The following is a 19,362-nucleotide window of genomic DNA, read 5'->3' as shown; positions in this document are numbered from 1 at the left end:
CTAGGAGGGCCTGCTACTGGCTGCCATCACTCTGATAAGGGTCAACATGAGAGGGCCCAGAGCACCCAACCACCCCTGTCTTCCTTATTAGCAAATACCTCTTAACTGTGACCAAGAAGACATGAGGACCTAGGTGGTATAACAACAGTTTATTTTCAGTGCTCAAATAATAAGTGGGTAAGAACAGTGAAATATATAAATGGTAAATGTGGGTGCAAATAAACAGAAGCCTTAGCTAGACATTCCCTGCTACCAAAACACACCACCTCGGGTAAGAGATCTCTCCTGCTGCCTTCGTTCCTGCAGTCTTTTTCAGAGACAATACACCCTGTGCTTGGCCCTTTTATGCTTTCCTCCCAGGTCCCACTCCTCTCTGGGCTAGTTTCCCTCCAAAATCTTGCCACTCAGTCAGAAGGACAGAAGGGATCCTAGGAGATGTAGGCTTTCTGTTGTAACTCCTAAGCAGGCTTCTCTGGATCCTATAGGCCTCACTAGGCCCACACCCCCATCTCTGCCCTCCTACAGCTAAATGAGCATACCTAGCCACTCCACTATGTCCCGGATGGCTGTGAAGTACTTCTCCTCCTCCTTTTCAGGGTTTGTGTCATCATAGCGTAGGAAGCAGATTCCACCATTGGCCTGTTGGGGGGAGGAGGGGGAAATTAAGCAGCACTATTATCCCACTTGCCAACTCAGTGAGAAATTTTCTGGGCTTTTCCAAACAAGGAGGAAGAAAACTAAACAAGGGTCGCTCCAGCAAGTTGGCAAGGGGACACAAGAACATTTACTCCAGTATGGGCATTCATGAGTCAGCGCTCACTTCCTCAGACACAACAGAAAGAAAGAAAACCACCCTCAAATCCAACAAGAATCTGAATACACAGCAAGAGGGACAGGGGAGTGGGAAGATTTGTTTGACGTATAGACTGCCCTCCCTCTAAAGTCTCAGATACTCCGTCTCTCACCTTGGCAAAACCAAAGTTGAAATTGATGGCTTTTGCATGGCCAATGTGCAGGATGCCATTGGGCTCAGGTGGGAATCGTGAGCGTACCTAGGGGGGAACACATTTCAGCCATCTCAATCAAGGTATTCTGACACACAAATTGAGGCGATTCATATCAAGTCTCCTATGCAAACGCTAATGAAAGTTCCCAACAGCACAGTGGTCTTCAACCCTTCTAGACACAGCACCCACTTTCAACCCCCAGGGGGCAGCACAGGGCCTTGTGAACTGCAAGCATGTAACAGGAAATCACATGTTAGGGGAGGGACGGTGGCTCAGTGGTAGAGCATCTGCTTGGGAAGCAGAAGGTCCCAGGTTCAATCCCTGGCATCTCCAACTAAAAAGGGTCCAGGAAGTAGGTGTGAAAAACCTCAGCTCGAGACCCTGGAGAGCTGCTGCCAGTCTGAGAAGACAATACTGACTTTGATGGACCAAGGGTCTGATTCAGTACAAGGCAGCTTCATACATTCATATGATGCGGTCACTTCCTCCACATGTCCACACCATGCAGTCCACATCAGCAATCATATGGAGGCGAGGTCAGTGCACCGCTCATGTTGACTCTCCTTCCCTGTGCGGTTAGTAAATGTAAGGGAGTAAACACATGAAGCTGCCTTATCCTGAATCACACACCGGTCCATCGAGGTCAGTATTGTCTACTCAGACTGGAAGCAGCTCTGCAGGGTCTCAGGCAGAGGTCCTTCACGTCACCTACTGCCAGATCTTTTAATTGGAGATGGCAGGGATTGAACCTGGGACCTTCTGCATGCCAAGCAGATGCTGTGCTACAAAGCCACAGCTCAGTAGTATGGGTGCATCAGTTCAAACTTGCAAGCCTTGCTTCTGAAAACCAGTAAGGCTAAACTCGCAAGTGTAAACACTCCACTGTCTTATACCTGCTGGTGCCACACACTTCTGTGACATCTCCCCACTTCCCTAGACAAGGCAACCAAGCTCATGGAAGCTGCCACTTCTCTGTCCCAGGTGAGCAAAAGGTATCAGAGGGCCTGAGGAACCTGCCAAGTCTCTCCCAGAGAAGAGGCAAGGGAGATGTCCCTACCCCCTCAGACCACCGACCTGTCCACCTGTGATCTCCAGGTGCCGCTTCAGCAGGTTCATAGTGTTGGGTGTGACAACATAGCCTTCTGTCTTGTAGTTCTCACCTGACGGGGGAAGGAAGGCATCAGCGCACAGCAGTAGGATGCAGCTTAGCAGCCATGAGCTTCCCACATTAAAAATCAGAGCTGGATTTATGTGGAAGCTTCCCCAAATATGCTTTGGGGAGAACAAAGCCTGAATGACAACTGGGATAGCTATGTCCAAATGAGCAGGTTTTACAATGGGTCATCTTATTTCTCAGTGCAAAGTCTGCTAGGAGTAAAGCAGTAGCTTTGGACACCTACCCTTGCATACCCCCTTGGATAGATCCAAGTGGCCCAGGCTTATACAACAGAGTGATTAACAGACATTTTCACATTTTGACATATTACTGTTTTATTGCTTTCTCATAGTCATGCGATCCACATCAAAGGTTTGCTCAATTTGTTAATTTTACTATTCTGTCACTGGACCTTAAATTTGTACCATTTTGCATTCTAAACCACTGCCTACCAGCTATATGTAGCTTGCTCATTGTACCTGATTCCTCATCAAATGAAGTGTGCTTGGAGTACACGAAAGCTTACATTCTGAATAAAACTTTGTTGGTCTTAAAGGTAGGCTTGACTCCTACTTTGTTATACTCCCTTTGAGAAAGCCATGGGGCACACAATGCCATCAGGTGGCGGCAGGAGCAACCACCACCTGAGAAGCTCAGCTGCCAGGTGACAGCCAGCCATCTAGGGCCAAATGCAATAAAATAAAATCAGCCAGATGGAGACAAGTTATCTCCAAAACCTTCCAATGTGCTTTCATGACGACATTTTATGCAACCAGATGATTGCCACAGCTAGAGCTTGTTCCTTTTGGTGCCAATCAATCCTTCCTCTGCACCAGGCAGTGCTTACGGTTTCCCATGGCTCCTGGAATACTGAGTGAATTCACTAGTGACTCCATGGAAAAATGGAGCCACAGTCCCCCTCCGGAACCCAGCCACTGCTGAGCACAAGAGCCTGTGGGGCAGCTTACCTGGCTTATGGAATTTGAGAGCTTCGCCCCGCAGTTGTTCCATGAGGGACTTTGTCTCCTGGTGCACGTCACCTGCAGAGAAGCAGTTGCAGTCAAGACTCCACCTGTGCTGAAGGCAAGAGCGTCAAGGGTGACACCTGCTAGAGCGTCTTTATCTATTTTTGTCATTTACAGGCCAGTTTTCTCCTTCATAGGGACCCAAAGTTCTCTTCTTCCCTGTTGTATCTTCACAACAACCCTGTGAGGTAGGGTAGGCTGACAAAGTGACCGGCCCATGGCCACCCAGCAAGCTTGTGAGGCAGAGCGGGGATTCAAACATAGGTGTCCTGGATCCTAGTCCAGCACTCTAACCACTACTACACCCCATATTGTCCTTTCCCCACTCCGGCACTGCTATTCAGAGTTACTGCCTCTGGATGGGGAGGTTTCATTTAGTCATTATCGCTACTACCAACTGAAGGACTTCTCTTCCATGAGTGTGCTAATCCCCTCTTAAAACTAGCCAAACTGGTGACTTGCATGAGCCAATCACTCTTTGGGTGAAGAAATAATTCTTTCTGTCTGCCCATCAACCGCATTGGGACGCCCCAACTTCTAGTATTATAAGGGAAGAGATAAGCTCTCCCCTTCTCTCCCATGCAGGGCTTGGGCTCCTTAGCACTGCATTAAATGATCTACACTGCTGCATACAACTTACCAAAACGAGGAACCTACTGTGGAATTCTGCATAACTTACCATGCCATGTTAAAATGTATGCAGTTTTTAGACTTCTGGTTTGTTCTGCAACCCTAATCTCATTGCACTGTTTACTGAATATCCCATCTGTTGATTCTATTAACTCACTTTGTCTGATCCGCCATGAGTCCACGTGAAGAAGGCAAATAATAAATAACATGAATGAATAAATAGCATTCTCCCTGCCTTGCTTTCCATCTGTACACATCCAAGCTGAAAGCTGCCTGCAGCTTAATAGCGCAATGCAATCTATTCCTCCTGAGAGCACTAGAGGGCGCCCTGTCCTCAATTTGACCGAGCTCTGGAAAAGATGCGCTAGGGGAGAGGAATTTTCCAGGGCAGCAGATGCATCACGTGTGCGTACTCTGCAAGATCTGGGGATGACAGATTGCTGCCAAAGTCCTACTCACCCCCCCTGCCCGCTCCAGATGTCCTCTGTCACTGTGGACAGGAGGCTGTGGAAAGGGGGCAGGGTGCCATGAGGCAACAGAATAAGACCAGGTAGATTGCAGAACAGCTCCCAAGCGTCCTATGGAGCAGGCACAAGCAAGGCCTTACCATTTTCCACTACAGGAGCCTTCCCCTTCTTTTCTGGCTCAGCAGCACGGGGCTTCAGGCCCTGGCAAAACAAAAGGGATAAAGAGTCATTTCTCTTGACCTAGTGTCAGGGCTTCAAGGCTTATCAGGCCCCAGGGCTTCAACAGCAGCCTGGCAGGAAGAAATGGAGATACGTGGTGGGAAGAGGAGCCACGGCTCGACTCACGGAGCATCTTCTTGGCTTGCAGAAGGTCCCAGGTTCAGTTCCTGGCATCTCCAGTTTAAGAGGATCAGGTTGTAAGTAAGAGGAAATACGACTGCCTGGGATCCTGGAAAACTGCTGCCAGTCACAGCAGACAATACTTGATGGACTAGCAGGATAAGGAAAGCTCCAGTGTTCAAAGCAAAGAAACAGGTCCGGACAAAACAAGGTGGCGCTTGTAATTCTGGTTTAGAGAGCACAGCTTCCAGACAAGCTTGAGCCACCAACCCTCCCATTTTAGAACTGCTTGATTCCACGGACAGCAAGCTACCTTTGCATTTGCCAGTCTCCAGGTGGTACAAGAGCAATACAACCAGTCTCATAACCAGTGTTCCCTCTAAGCTGAGTTAGTGTGAGCTAGCTAAAAAGGTTTTTAGCATCCAGCTCACACATTTTTGTCTTAGCTCAGGAAGGATGGCCCCAGAACACACTAATTTATGCAGTAGCTCACAACTTTAATGCCAGTGGCTCACAAAGTAGAATTTTTGCTCACAAGACTCTGCAGCTTAGAGGGAACATTGATCATAACCCCAAATAACAAAATACAAACTGCAAAAGTTATTATTATTGATATTAATTTCAATATACCATTTATCCAAACTTTCTATATATGTGATTAGTATATCTTACAAAGCTACACCAAAAAGGCAATATATGTTCATAAGTCCAAAAATCTCTATATCAATGTAAACATGAAAGCCACCAAAAGGGGGAAAAATCCCAATGTCCAGCGAAGTTCACTCCAAAGAGTATATTGAACAAGGAGGCGACTGAGAACTTGTTTCATATTACACTTCTTCCCAGCAGGACCTCTGCAAAGATTTGCTACCTACAGTTCCCATTTCATTTAGCAATATTCATAACTCTGCAAGAATTTGTACATCAATATAACTCAGTCTCCAGGTGGCAGCTGGAGATCTCCCAGAATTACAACTAGTCTCCAGGTTACAGAGATCAGTTCTCCTGGAGAAAATGGCTGCTTTGGAAGTTGGTCTCTATGGCATTGCACCTCACTGAGTTCTCTCCCCTCTTCCAACTCTGCTGTCCCCAGACTCAACCCCAAAATCTTCAGAAACTTCCCAACCCAGAGCTGGCAACTGTAGCTACCACCCAAATAGGAGACATGTGTGTTACAGTGTTCCTCATGGCTATCTTGCTTGGGCTTTGGCCTTCCTCAGTGCTACAGTGCGTCCTAACTGGAGAGAGCCACCACAGCAGTTCCCTGAGAGGGAAATCCCTGACCTTTATAATTACTGTGTTTCAATGCAGGCCTCCCCCCAGCATAGGCAATTCAATTCCCCTCCTACCTCCCAAACAACAGGGTACTGCTGAAGATAGTGGATTCTCCCTCCTCCCTTTTAATGCTCCTCATCCCTTCAGAAATGCCACCATGTTGCCCTGAGTCTGAACACTGACCACTACTGGCCAGCCTAGGAGCAACTGATATGAAGCACAGAAGAAAACAGCATATCAAAGGAGAGGGGGGAAAGAACATAAGAGAAGCCATGTTGGATCAGGCCAATGGGCCACCCAGTCCAACACTCTGTCACACAGTAGCCAAAAACCAGCTGCCACCAGCAACACCAGACCCCAGAAGCCCTCCCACTGTTGCCACCCAAGCACCAAAAATACAAAGCATCACTGCCCTGGAAATAGTGTTCCATCTACACCTTGTAGCTAACATCTGCTCCAGATGTTTATCTAATCCCCTCTTTAAGTTGTCTGTGCTTGTAGCTGTCGCCACTTCCTGTGACAGTGAATTCCACATGTTAATTACTCTTTGCGTGAAGAAGTACTTCCTTTTATCTGTTCTAAACTGACTGCTCATTAATTTAATTGAGTGCCCACGAGGTCTTATATTGCGAGAAAGGGAGAAAGTTCTTTCTCTACTTTCTCTATTCCATGCATAATTTTGTAAACCCCTATCATGTCACCCCTCAGTTATCATTTCTCCAAGCTAAAGAGCCCTAACCTCTTTAACTTTTCTTCACAGGGAAAGTACTCCATTCCCTTAATCATTTTAATTGCCCTTTTCTGCACTTTTTGCAATGCTGAAGGAGGACAGCAACAAGATCCTGAATGAGAGTGAAAACTGAACTTCTTTCTTTACTCTGTTGGAACACAGGGCTCAATCGGGATGTCAGCTTGCCCTTTTTTAATATTTAGAAATGATCTCTCTTTCTTATCTTGGGGGTAATTGTTCCTGTAAATGTATCAGGATTTCACTAATTTTTTTAAAAAAGGAATTCCATTAATAAATAACAGAAAAGTGGAGGAATAGGAGAGGGAGGGAGGTGTAGGGAAACCACTAGGCCGCAGCGATTTGAGGCAGAGATTCTCACCTTTGTCCTAGAAAACCAAGTCCTCAGGTCACATTATAAATCTTGCTTTCCCAAGTTTAGAACAGAACACTCTAATGGAAAAACAAGTGTTTAGGTGTGCATTACAGTCTTCGTCCCGTTGCCAGAGCGGGGGGGGGTGCTGCTGAAAGGAATGGGATAGGATCGTGACAACACAGGCATATAATGCAATGTCAGACAGGAGTGGGCAACCCTCCTTATGTTGCTGAACAGCAGCACACTGGACCATTCAGCTCAGCATGCAAGGCTGGTTCTCTGCCTGAGCCACTGGGACCAGCAGCATGGGAGGTGACAAGTACGGCTTATGCCCATCAATGCTCATTGCACTTGCATAGCTGAGACAAACCCCGCCCCCATGTTGTCAGCATCTCAGAAAGGAAGATGTGTTTCTTTCAGCTCTCAAGCCAAGGGAGGTGGCTTACCTCTTGTCTAAGGTACTGTGGTAGGAAAGAGGGTTCTCCCAGATAAGAGTCCGCACACCTAACCATTACACAAAACTGGCTCTCTAGAACAGTGGTCCTCAACCTTTCTGGCCCCAGGGCCAGCCCATTGACTGCGGCCCCAGGGCCAGCAGGGTGAGGGCACCCAATTCGGCTTCCCCCCACCCCCTGCAGTGCCTCCTCCTCCCCGTTTTCCTCCTCCCTCCTTCGCCACCCCCCCCACGCAGCCTCGCCCCCAGGGCAGCCTTGCCTCCTTCTCCTTCCCCCGTTTTCCTCCTCCCTCCTTTGCTGCCCCCCACAGCGCCTCATAGCCTCCTCCCCATCCCGTTTTCTCCTCCCTTCTTCGGTGCCCCCCATGCAGCCTTGTCTCCTCCTCCCCCTGTTTTCAAAATGTTAAGGCCGGGGGAAGGGGCTGTGAAGCACCTCCCAGGCCGACCCCCTCAGCCAATCAGTTGATTGGCGGGAAAACTGCTGCAGCAGCGGTGAGCAATGCTGCCCTTGCCTCCATTCCTTCCCTGGTCTTAAAATGGTGAAAACGGGGGGAGGAAGAGGCGCTGTGGGGGGGGCAGCGAAGCGGCGCGGCCCGTTGCAAACAGGCTGCGGCCCGGTACCGGTCCCCAGCCTTGGGGTTGGGGACCCCTGCTCTAGAAGAGCAGTCTAGAAGAGCAGTCTAGTGCACAGATTTTGTTCACCAGATCCAACTTGAATTCTATTCCTCCTCCACCTATAAGACTGCCTCTCCTGTTATGTCCTCTTGCTCAGAAGAACCAGATCAACTATAGATCCCATCCTGCAGGCAGGCAGCAGATGGTTATTACCCACTCCAGATCTTTTTCAGGGGTGGCTCCTACTTGGTGGAACAGCTTGCCTGCTGGACTTAGGAGTCTCCCACACCACTGGCCTCCAGAAACCTCTGGAAAGTGCAGTTATTTGGGAGTGTGTTTTTATGACTGTCTAAACTTCTGCCACAGGGATCTGTTTTTATGATGTTGTCTGCAACTGTCTTCATGGTTGGCATTTTTACATTGCTACTATATACGGCAGGGGTAGGCCGAACTGCAGCTTGGGAGCCACTTGCGGCTCTTTCACACATATTTTGTGTGACTCCTGAGCATCAAGCAGGAACTTAATACAGGCTTAGTCTCAAGCAAGCATGCTTAGCATTGGGACCAGCCTCAGAGCGCTGACCCATAGGTGACTATTTCCGGCTTGTTTGAAGTGGGGGAGGAGGGAGAAATAGGCAGGCTTGCAAGCTCTTCTCCTCCACCACAAAAGTCACCTGGAGACCTAGAGCAGGGAAAGTGAGTGCAAGAGCTGAGGAAGCTACTGGAAGGAGGGACAGAATTAAAGAGGGCGGCACAGGGTTCCCCCTTAGTTTCACAGCTCTTGTAGAAGTTGAATTTACTAATCTTGGTATCAAGGCAAAGAGAGATGCATAATGGTGCAAATGGTGGTCAGTGATTTATATGGTACATGTGTGTTTCCTTCTCTACTGGTGCCAAAATATGCTAACCTTACCTTATGCTGGTCTTATGGGGATTGTTATTCCCAGGTTTGTTTTTTTAAAGTCTCCTTCTAGCATGGTCATGTTGTAAAGTATACACATATGTATTTTATTGTTCTGTGTAAAGAAAGTATTAAGAGTTTTAATGAAGACATGTGTATAATATTTGTTCAAGTCTTGCAGCTCTCAAACATCTGATGTTTATTCTGTGTGGCTCTTACATAAAGCAAGTTTGGATGCCCCTAGTATATGGCTTTGTGATCCAGCCTGGACCCCTCTGGGAGAAAGGCAGATAAGAAATATCCTACAAATAAATCCTTGCCTAGCAAGTCCCTGGCCAGAAAGGAACATAAGCCATGCTGAGCACCAGCACACTTCTAGGGAAGAAAAGGCTATTGGGTTTAATGTCAAAAAATCATTCGCCTTGGAAGCACAGAAGGTTTACGCAGTATCCCTGATTCTCCACGTTTCCTGGTTAAGGAGAAAATGTTGTTCAAACAAATTACAAAGATGATCTAATTCCAATGGAACAAGAGAAAGAAATTTTACTTACAAAAACAGAAACACATTTAAATGTATTGTGAACAGATTAACTGCAAAAAAGGTTAACTTGCTACAGCTCCAAGCCCAGGTAAGAGACAGAAGAAGAGAGGTTCTATATAAGATGAAACAGAAGGCAATCAAGTGTGCCCAAGTGAGACAATTCTCTTAACCATTTCCCTTCCAGATCCTCCTGCATGCAGAGTTAAAATATCCAACAAAGGCTGCAGGTGGCAGCCTAGGCTTACCTTGGGTTTCTTCTCCAGGTCCGCTTCCGTCTTTGGGCCCAGCAAGTGGAGCACCTGCAAGAGACATTAAGGAGCTCACACAAGCACACAAAACTCGCCAAGTGGTTTGGTCAAGACACCCTCTCTTAGCCTTGACCCACTGCCCCCCCAACCTGCAGCCACAAAGAAACAGGGGCTACCTTCTAAGGCAGTTGTGAGGATTACAAGATAATGTGCTTGAAATAATTTGAAAGTAGTTTAAAAATGCTAGAGGAGCAAGATGAGAAGGACGGGGATTCAAAAGCTTGCTCGTCGCTTTGTGATCTTTCAGCAGGCCTTGATAATGGTATTACCAGGGCCATAGCCAGTGGGGGGGAGGGCACAGGGGCAGTGCCCCCTATAGAAACTGCAGCACCCCCACCTAGTTTTCCCTTTCACTGAAAATGCTGTGTGCAAATGTTGGCCCCATCCTTTGATATGGGCTCACTGAAGAATGACAGAAGATATAGCAAGCAGCATTATACTGAACCAGTTCATTAGCTGCCGTGGTGGCCCTTATGGGGGCAGAAAGGTGGGCTATATATTTATATACATATTTTTTGAGTGTGTGTGTATACAAAATTGATAGCCTACCTTTCTGCCCCCATAAGGGCAACATATATACACATATTTCCAAATATACATATATTTCCAAACTACGTTGCCGTATGTAAGTCATAACGCCATGAATATCATGCCATATATTTCCAGTTACAATATCATATTTTCTTTCTTGTTTTGTAAGCTATTGCATACATACACATGCTGACTAAAGAATGTCCTTAATAGTTGCAAAACTTCCCTATACATGCTTTTGGTAACTATAATTATTTTTGTGCGTTCCCCCCCCTTCCCCCTTTTTTCTATTCCATATCCCCTAAAAAATGCAAGTAAAAATATATTAGATGAGAAAGCTCTGGGAGACCCACTTTAGAATCCGCACTCTGTCATAGACACTTGCTGGGTGACTGTATGCCAGTCACATATCTTGAGCCTAACCTATATCACAGGGTTGTTTTGAGGATAATGTGGAGGAAAGCAGAACAATAAAAGACATGTTGGGCCTCCTTTGGGAAGAAAAAGTGAATAAATATGGGTCATGGGACGGGGAGACTACTGAAGTGCAGATTTTATGCTGCCCTGTGGGTACTGAATCTATAGGGTACATAGTACATGGACCCCATCTTTATAAGACAGGCCATGTTATTTCAGTCAAGCCAGACCCCAGCCAGCCTTCTCCAGCCTCCCCACTCAGATTTCCAAGCCCGCAACATACCTGCAGGTCCACTTCATTCTTAATGATTTTGCCATCCGCCCATTTCAGTTTGCTCCTGGCCTCCCCTGCAAGAAAACACAGTAGAGCTGCTTGTATCATGTTATCATATTGTATCATGTAACATATGGAATTCACTGCCACAGGAGGTGGTGGCAGCTACCAGCACAGACAGCTTCAAGAGGGGATAAACATATAGAGCAGAGGTCCCTCAGTAGCTATTAGCCACAGCGTATTGTTGGAACTCTGTCTGGGGCAGAGATGCTCTGTATTCTTGGGGTGGGGACACAGTGGGAGGGCTTCTAGTATCCTGGCTCCACTGATGGACCTCCTGATGACACCTGTTTTTTTGGCCACTGTGTGACACAGCGTGTTGGACTGGATGAGCCACTGGCCTGATCCAACATGGCTTCTCTAATGCTCTTATAATCTTCATCTGATGTGTCTGACTAATCCTTGGGAAGAGATGGAGGAGAGATGAAGCACTGTGGTCACTAAGGCCACCCCAACTGCCTATGCAATAGATGTTCTTTCCTTCCATAGGGAGAAACACATGCTCCTGATCAAAACACGGAAAGGTGGCCATCTGACAGCATTGTGGATCCTGTGAAATTGGAGAGGGGGGGCAGTATTTGTGAATTTCCTGCATTGTGCAGGGGGTTGGACTAGATGACCTAGGAAATCCCTTCCAATTCTATGATTCTAAGATGGCAGGCCCAGCAAGTGCATGGAAGGGTTTTTTGACTCAGCACAGAAGAACTGCACAGAATGAACTGCACAGAATGAAGACCCTTGAGAGCCGGAGCATCAGACTAAGATCTGGAAGATGTGGATTCAATTCCCTGTTCTTGGACTGGTCATTCCCCCCCTCTCTCAGCCTAACCCACCTCACAGGATTGTTGTGAGGATAAAATAGAGGAAGGAAGAATGCTGTTTGAGGGAAATGCTGCAGAAGGCTGGCTTGCCACAGAAATACAGCAACAGCACTGATCTGGAGATATTTCACTAGCACCCATGCCCTCTAGCTCCCAGCCATCACAACCTCCTAGAGGTATGAGACTCACCCATCAACAGCCCCATGCTAAAGCGATAGCGCTCTGAAAGAAGCTGGGCTTTGTGCTTGTTAATGGCCATTTCCACCTAGAAAGAGAGAGGCAGGAGAAATTTTGACTTTAAAAAAAAGGAGCAGGGGAATGTAAAGAAACTTCCAGACAAGGATCACAACAAGGGACCCGATCCAGAGAAATCCAAGTGAGAGAGCCGTACCCACAATACAGCTTTTAATTTTCTTTTGCCGGACAACAGCACTCCTGCTGCCACCAAACCAACACTAGCTGTAGTTTAAAAGCCTATTCATATTTAAAATACTACAGCATACATAGGTGGGGAACACTGGGGGCTGTGCAGGAAGTGAAACTAAAAGGTTACGCTGTCCCTTGATGTCTTCAAGGTCCACTGTGCCAACACTGAGAAATCTTTAGCCAAGACAACTTTGCTCAATGGACAAAGCAATAACGGCAGCACACAAATAGTATACAGAAATTCAACAAGGAATGCTTTTGTACTGCAGGGTTCTGGAACCTTCAATCATGAGGTTCAGGATCGATAACTGGTTTCAAAATGCATCCTATATCAAGAGGTGAGCAAATATTTCACGGAGAAGGTCCAAACTATGACACCCTCTCAAACCTTTCCATGTTTAAGCAGAGACACTGCTGCTCCCTCCCCATGATCAACGCTGTGCCTGTCTTAACAAAGAAGTTGCACAGAATGTGGTATGTGCAGCCACAAGTGGTAGAAAAGAGCAAGAGTCCAGTAGCATCTTAAAGACTTAACAAAATTTGCGGCAAGGTAGGAGCTTTCAGGAGTCACTGCCCACCACAAACTTTGTTAGTCTTTAAGGTGCTACTGGACTCTTATTCTTTTCTACTGCTACAGACAGACAAACATGGCTACCCATCTTGATCTATCGCCAGGCACGTGTGGTTCAGCAGAGACCTTCTACTCTGTTTCAAGCACACATGAAGAGTTTATTTGCAGCATTCATACTCACTGCTTCTTCAATCTGCTCCGGGGTCACTGTCACGCCAATGCCACACTCTCTGTCAAAGTCTGCTGTGTCAATGGGAGCTACTGGGTGGCTTTTAACATACTCCAGAGCAGCTGCAGGCACAAGACAGACTGATCAGGAGGGAAGAGGGAAAAATGGGGGTAGAAAAGCACATGGCCAATTTTTGCTTTATGCACAGGATTAAATTATCTCATCCCCAACTCTACTCATTCTGACCTTGACCACCAAGCTAGCCCAATCTCATACAATCTCAGAAGCTAAGCAGGGTCAGCCCTGGTCAGTATTTGGATGGGAAACCTCTAAGGAATACCAGAGTTGTGATGCACAGTCAAGCAAAGGCAAACCACCTCTGAACGTCTCTTGTCGTGAAAACCATAAGCAGTCACTATAAGTGAGCTGTGACTTCATGGGAAGGGGAGAGACTCAGGAGAAAAGTTTCCCACAGGCAAGACTGGTTCGCAACTCTGGCAGATCTTTTTGCCCTCTCCTAATGCATGTGACTTGGCTCTCTCGCTTGAGCCATCTGCATAGTTGAACAAGGCCAAATGCCAACGCATTCGGCACAGGACCTCTGACTCAACACTGCTCTTTTTCATGACCTGTTTGAATCAGGAGACTGTGGACGAATCTGCAAGTGTGTACAGGTTGGGATGTATGTAGAGGATCCCACCAGAAGACAGACAGGGTGGCTGGGCTTCGTTAAAGCTCATTGGGCTTTGTTAGAGCTAGTTCAGAGTTCCTGTGAACAGAATGCATAATGGCTGCATGATCAGTTATGATCATCTACAACAGGAGTCCCCAATCTTTTTGAGCCTGTGGGCATATTTGGAAATCTGAAACTAAATGGTGGGCACAACTGCAAAATGGCTGCAACAACAGGTGGAGCCAACCACAAAATATCTGGAAGGGAGGTCATGAAGGGCTGCCAGCCTCCAGGTGGTGGCTGGTGATCTCCTGGGATTACAGCTGATCTTCAGGCAATGGAGAGCACTTTGCCTGGAGAAAATGGCCACTCTGGAAGTTGGACTCTATGGAATTATACCTCATTAAAACCCCTCCCCAAACCCTACCCTCCTCAGGCTCCACCCTCAAACCCTACAGGTATCTCCCAACCCAGAACTGGCAACCCTAAATGTGTAACTCTAATAGTAGCTCTTCAATATTTCAGGCAGAAGCTCTGTTTAACAATGAACATATTGCTTAAAACATTTTTTTTTTGCATACACACAGCTTATCTTCAGTCATATAGTGGAGATCCTTGAGCTGTGGCGGCAGCTGCTACTGAAGCAGCTTCTTAATATGCACAGCAAATCAGATCTCCAGTGGCCAATCAGAAGCCCTACTAGGCAAAAGCCCCACCTGGCACTGCCCACTTTCTAAAAACACTAGGCAGGTGTCAGGAAAGGTGTCCGTGAGCACCACAGGCAGCATGCTGGGAAACTCTGGACTAGGGGATCAGACCTAAAGAGTACACATCTGGTCCACTAGATCTTCACCTTGCCAGTTTGGTGTAGTGGTTAAGTGTGTGGACTCTTATCTGGGAGAACCGGGTTTGATTCCCCACTTCTCCACTTGCACCTGCTGGAATGGCCTTCAGTCAGCCATAGCTCTCTCAGAGCTGTCCTTGAAAGGGCAGCTTCTGGGAGAGCTCTCTCAGCCCCACCTACCTCACAGGGTGTCTGTTGTGAGGGAGGAAGATAAAGGATATTGTGAGCCACTCTGAGATGCAGAGTATAGGACAGGATACAAATCCAATATCATCATCATCTTCTTCTTAACCACAACCGTTAATCGAGACATTATGTAGACAAATACAAGGTGTCTCTTCTTTCCCTTTCATGTTAAAATGCATAAGATCTCCAGCAGCCTCAAGATCAATGTTTCCTCTAAGCTATGGAGTCTTGTGAGCAAAAATTCTACTTTATGAGCTACTGCCATTAAAGTTATGAGCTACTGCATAAATTAGTTTGCTCTAGGGCCATTTTTCCTGAGCTGAGACAAAAATGTGTGAGCTGGAAGCTAAAAAATTGTGAGCTAGCTCACACTAATTCAGCTTAGAGGGAACACTGCTCAAGAGAAGGCAAAAACTGAGGATCTGAAAAGGGCAACATGAACTTGCTGATCAGTGTCAAGTTCCACTGCATGATCTAAAGCTGATCAAATAATTTCACCCTTTGCTTCACTGGGGCTGTGACTACATCAGCCCTGGGAGGTTTCATCCAATCACATTGGATTTATGTAGTTGGATGCAAACGTTCACTCTGCGCAATAACCACCCTCAGCAGTGCATATTAAACATCAGGAAGAAATGAGAAGCACTGGAAGAATTTGCTCACAGTTGCACTGCATGTTGCAAGTGTATCACTGACCAAGTCTGCATTGTTCTCCAGTGCTCAAGAATGGAGCCTCCCATTCCCACAGATCTAGAGGTAGTTGGCCAGTCAGTGTTGGCACCACTTTGTAGCCAAGCCCACCATGAAAGAACCCTTCCTCATTGAGCACTGTCATCCTGCCACACAATCCCAATGGTCTCTTGCTCCTTGAGTTTTATGCCTAGTCCATTCTCTGAATCTTTGCAAGAACCACCCATTTGTTCTACCAGCAAGGAATGGGAAAGAATTTGTTGGACAGGATTTTCTACTACTGTACTACTGCTACTGTCTAGTCAGGTGGGTCTCCCTATATCCTTCAGAACTCCCAGTGACAGAGCCCAAACTTGAAGAGGCATCGTATCCTGTTGGCAAGTTTTCATGGGCTGGCTCTTTTCACAACAGAGCCCAGCCAGGTATGAAACCTTAACAGAAGGGAAATACCCATCAGCCAGTGGGTCATATCCAGAAAACCACACTGTTTCCAGGCCTCACAAACCAGTGCCTGACTGTGCATTTAGCATGAGGCTTAAGTATGTAGGTTAAGGCAGACCTGCAGTTACAAAGATGACAAAGAGGAGAGCATTTTTGTTGCAGCCAGTGTTCCTTCCTGCCACACGCCATACCATTCAGTTGTAAATCAGTAACAATCTTCTTGTTAGCTATGTATCCCACCAGGAAGCTGAGGTGTTTGGGGTCCTTAAGCCTAGAAGCCACATTATATAACAGAGTACCGACTGTCTTGTCAAGAGCCGGGCCAAGAATTCCTTGAGCCTAAAAAATTGGGGAAGAGAGAGTGGAAATGTTAAAAGCCAGTCTGAAGGCATACCCAGTTTTATAACTGATTCTCCAGCATTACATGTGTTCTGCACATCCAAGTGTGTGTGAGAGCACATGCATTTACAGATGTGAACATAGGAGAGAGGGAAGAGAGAAACATTTCTTAGATCATGAGAACTTCAGAAGGTGAAAAAATGGTTCCTATAACCCAGACTCTTCCTTGCCTTTTCCTTATGCCACAGTGAGCTAGTTTGCAGCTGAAAAATCAGCCAGATCAACCTCCTTCTGTCCCTTCACAACTTCAATTGGCAGCACTGCAAACAGCTCTCCTTGCAAAACAGCACAGTTCTGATCGTGCAGCATCGGATGCAGTTTGTCAGGGAAGCTGCAGTTTGCGTGCATTGTGAAACTGATGGCACAACATACAATTACCTGTCTGCCAGGACACATGCAGGACACCTGTCTGCCAGGCCATGCATCAGGCTGCAGCAATTCATAAAGCTCTTTTACACCTCTGTGCTGCGAAGTGGGCCAGTGATATGCATTTCAAAAAGGGCAAGCTAAACTAACAAATATCATAAATAGGTACACCCTGCTTTTAAACAGAAAATCCTGTTTCCTCCCCTCCTCCTGCCAAAACAAGGAGCTTAGTCCAAGGAAAATAGGAACTTAGGAGGATGCTGCCCAACAGCACCCTGCCTATCCTGTCTGTTCTCGAGGTGTTTTGCTCTGCTCTAAAGCGAACTTTTGCTTTCAGATTCATAGGACCATGAAGAAAGGACTGGTTTTGTTTCAAATGCAGATATTTCCACAGATAAAATACTTCGAATAGGCTGAATTTTATGGCTCACTTATGGTTTCCAAATCACTGTGTTTGAACTTCATGGGTTTTACTTCATGGGTTTTTAAAGCTATATTGTGGGAATAAATGTCTTAAATGATATAGAAATGAAAGCACACTAGTCTTAAGGGCGAATCTAAGACAGTGCCGTGCTGTGGCTCAATCGTAAAACATTTGCCTCGCATTCCAATGGTCCCAGGTTCAACTTTCAGTTGAAGGATCAGGTGAATTAAGAAGACTGCAGATTTATACCCCGCCCTTCTCTCTGAATCAGAGACTCAGAGCAGCTTACAATCTCCTATATCTTCTCCCCTGTGAGGTGGGTTGGGCTGAGAGGGCTCTCCCAGAAAGCTGCCCTTTCAAGGACAATTCCTGCAATAGCTATGGCTAGCCCAAGGCCATTCCAGCAGCTGTAAGTGGAGGGATGGGGAATCAAATCCGGTTCTCCCAGATAAGAGTCCACACACCTAACCACTACACCAAACTGACCTCTGCTTGAGACCATGAGCTGCTACCAGTCAGAGCTGGCAGTACAGACCTCAACAGACAGGGCAGATGTGACTCAGTGTCAGGTCACGCTGTGTGTTCACCTGTGTTTTAGCTCCCATTCACAACCAAACTGAAGTGTCAATAGGTATAACTGGATTTGTTTGCCTTCGTCCCTTGTAAGAACATAGCAGTTGCCCTGCTGAATCAGACCAGTGGTTCTTACCAGCTGCCCCTGAATTTCAGCATTATTGGAGAGGAAGAAAAAACCTGTTTCTCTCATTTCTCTACCACACATAATTTTATAAGCCCCTATTATGCCCCCCTCTTAGGCATCCTCCGTCTAAACTTTAAAGTCCCAGGTTCATTAGCTTTTCCTCAAAGGGAAGATGCTGCAACCCCTTAGTCATCTTAGTTGCACATTCTGCAGTTCTGCTTCATCTTTAAGATGCAGCAACCAGATCCATACACAGCACTGTATTCTAAATGAGACCACACCATTTACATGCACAAGGGCATTCTGTTATTGGCTATCTCATTTTCAGTCCCTTTCCTAACAATCCCTAGCACGGAGGTTGCCCTTTTCACCACTACCACACACTTCAGTCGAAATTTTCATTCAGCTATCTGCTACAACCACCACAAGTCCTCTTTCCCTCTCGGTCTCACCCTATTCAACCTCCATCAGCATATATTTAAAGTTAGGATGTCACTGTAAGAGACAGCTAACCAAGTTATTAAAAGCAGAATTAAGGTGATATATCCCTCTCAGAACAGCATGGAAAACACATACATTCCTATCAACTTGTGGTGTCTTGCAATTAAGTATACAGCCTTTTAAGCTGTTAAATGGAATCTATCCATTTCAAGGAACAGTGACAGAGCAGCTGAATGTACACTGGGTGAAATTTTACACAGAAAACAATTCAGAAATATGCTATGTGCCTGCTTCTTTTGCTTTCCTGAGCCTCTTGTAATAATGACCTGCAGAAACCAAACTCCTGCAATGAGGGGGGAAAGTGGCTCAGTGGTAGAGGGATGAGGAGGGATGGTGGCTCAGTGGTAGAGCATCTGCTTGGGAAGCAGAAGGTCCCAGGTTCAATCCCTGGCATCTCCAAAAAAGGGTCCAGGCAAATAGGTGTGAAAAACCTCAGCTTGAGACCCTGGAGAGCCGCTGCCAGTCCGAGAGGACAATACTGACTTTGATGGACCAAAGGTCTGATTCAGTATAAGGCAGCTTCATATGTTCATATATATGAAAGGCTAAATCTGTCTTCCTGTCTGTCATATGGCTCCTTTCAAAGGCACAGGAGAAGCTCCGGGGGAGGGAAGGAAAGGAGGTGGCGACCTGCACGACAGCCTCGCGAAGTAGCCCGGTGAGCGCCTCGTTCCGAAGGGTCTCGCGCGCCTTGCTCTCACTCAGACCGATGCTAATTAAAAGGCTCAACGAGTCCACGCCAGCCGCCGCCATGCTGCTGAGATTGCCTTTGCTTCCGCCCGCGGTAGGGCAACCGGCTTCACCACTATCCCATGCATCCAATCGATATACGGAATGCTGACACGTTAAGGAATAACGACCAATAAGAGGCACCTAGTTATTTATATGTCCAATGAGAGAAACTGGTGAAAAGACCCGCCTTGGTCAGGCTTGCCGGCACAAATCGGAGAGGGGGGTGGGTGGGATCTATGCATTGCTCTTTGTTGCTTCGTTGTCAACCGACAGAAGTAGGGGCAGCCTGTCGTATGGGGGGCGGGGTTGTGTGTGG

The 19,362-nt window shown here is 46.7% G+C and overlaps 1 protein-coding gene across 1 annotated transcript in view; it reads right to left on the bottom strand.

The window, feature by feature from the left end:
- QARS1 (glutaminyl-tRNA synthetase 1) overlaps positions 1-19,118 on the bottom strand; it is a 36,387-nt gene extending 17,269 nt beyond the window's left edge. The window contains exons 1-11 of the mRNA XM_060239381.1: positions 18,945-19,118; positions 16,116-16,263; positions 13,103-13,212; positions 12,114-12,189; positions 11,053-11,117; positions 9,759-9,812; positions 4,426-4,486; positions 3,132-3,203; positions 2,082-2,167; positions 966-1,052; positions 540-639 (exon numbers count right to left, since the gene is read on the bottom strand). Of these exons, the coding sequence (XP_060095364.1) occupies positions 540-639; positions 966-1,052; positions 2,082-2,167; positions 3,132-3,203; positions 4,426-4,486; positions 9,759-9,812; positions 11,053-11,117; positions 12,114-12,189; positions 13,103-13,212; positions 16,116-16,263; positions 18,945-19,067 (982 nt within the window). The 5' untranslated portion in view covers positions 19,068-19,118. The remainder of the gene's footprint in view (positions 1-539; positions 640-965; positions 1,053-2,081; positions 2,168-3,131; positions 3,204-4,425; positions 4,487-9,758; positions 9,813-11,052; positions 11,118-12,113; positions 12,190-13,102; positions 13,213-16,115; positions 16,264-18,944) is intronic.
- Positions 19,119-19,362: the final 244 nt, after the last annotated feature.

The sequence above is a fragment of the Heteronotia binoei genome, chromosome 5 (genome assembly GCF_032191835.1).
Source record: "Heteronotia binoei isolate CCM8104 ecotype False Entrance Well chromosome 5, APGP_CSIRO_Hbin_v1, whole genome shotgun sequence".
Taxonomy (NCBI): domain Eukaryota; kingdom Metazoa; phylum Chordata; class Lepidosauria; order Squamata; family Gekkonidae; genus Heteronotia; species Heteronotia binoei.
The sequence above is the reverse complement of the archived record's forward strand: the minus strand, read 5'-3'. Positions and strand labels throughout refer to the sequence as shown.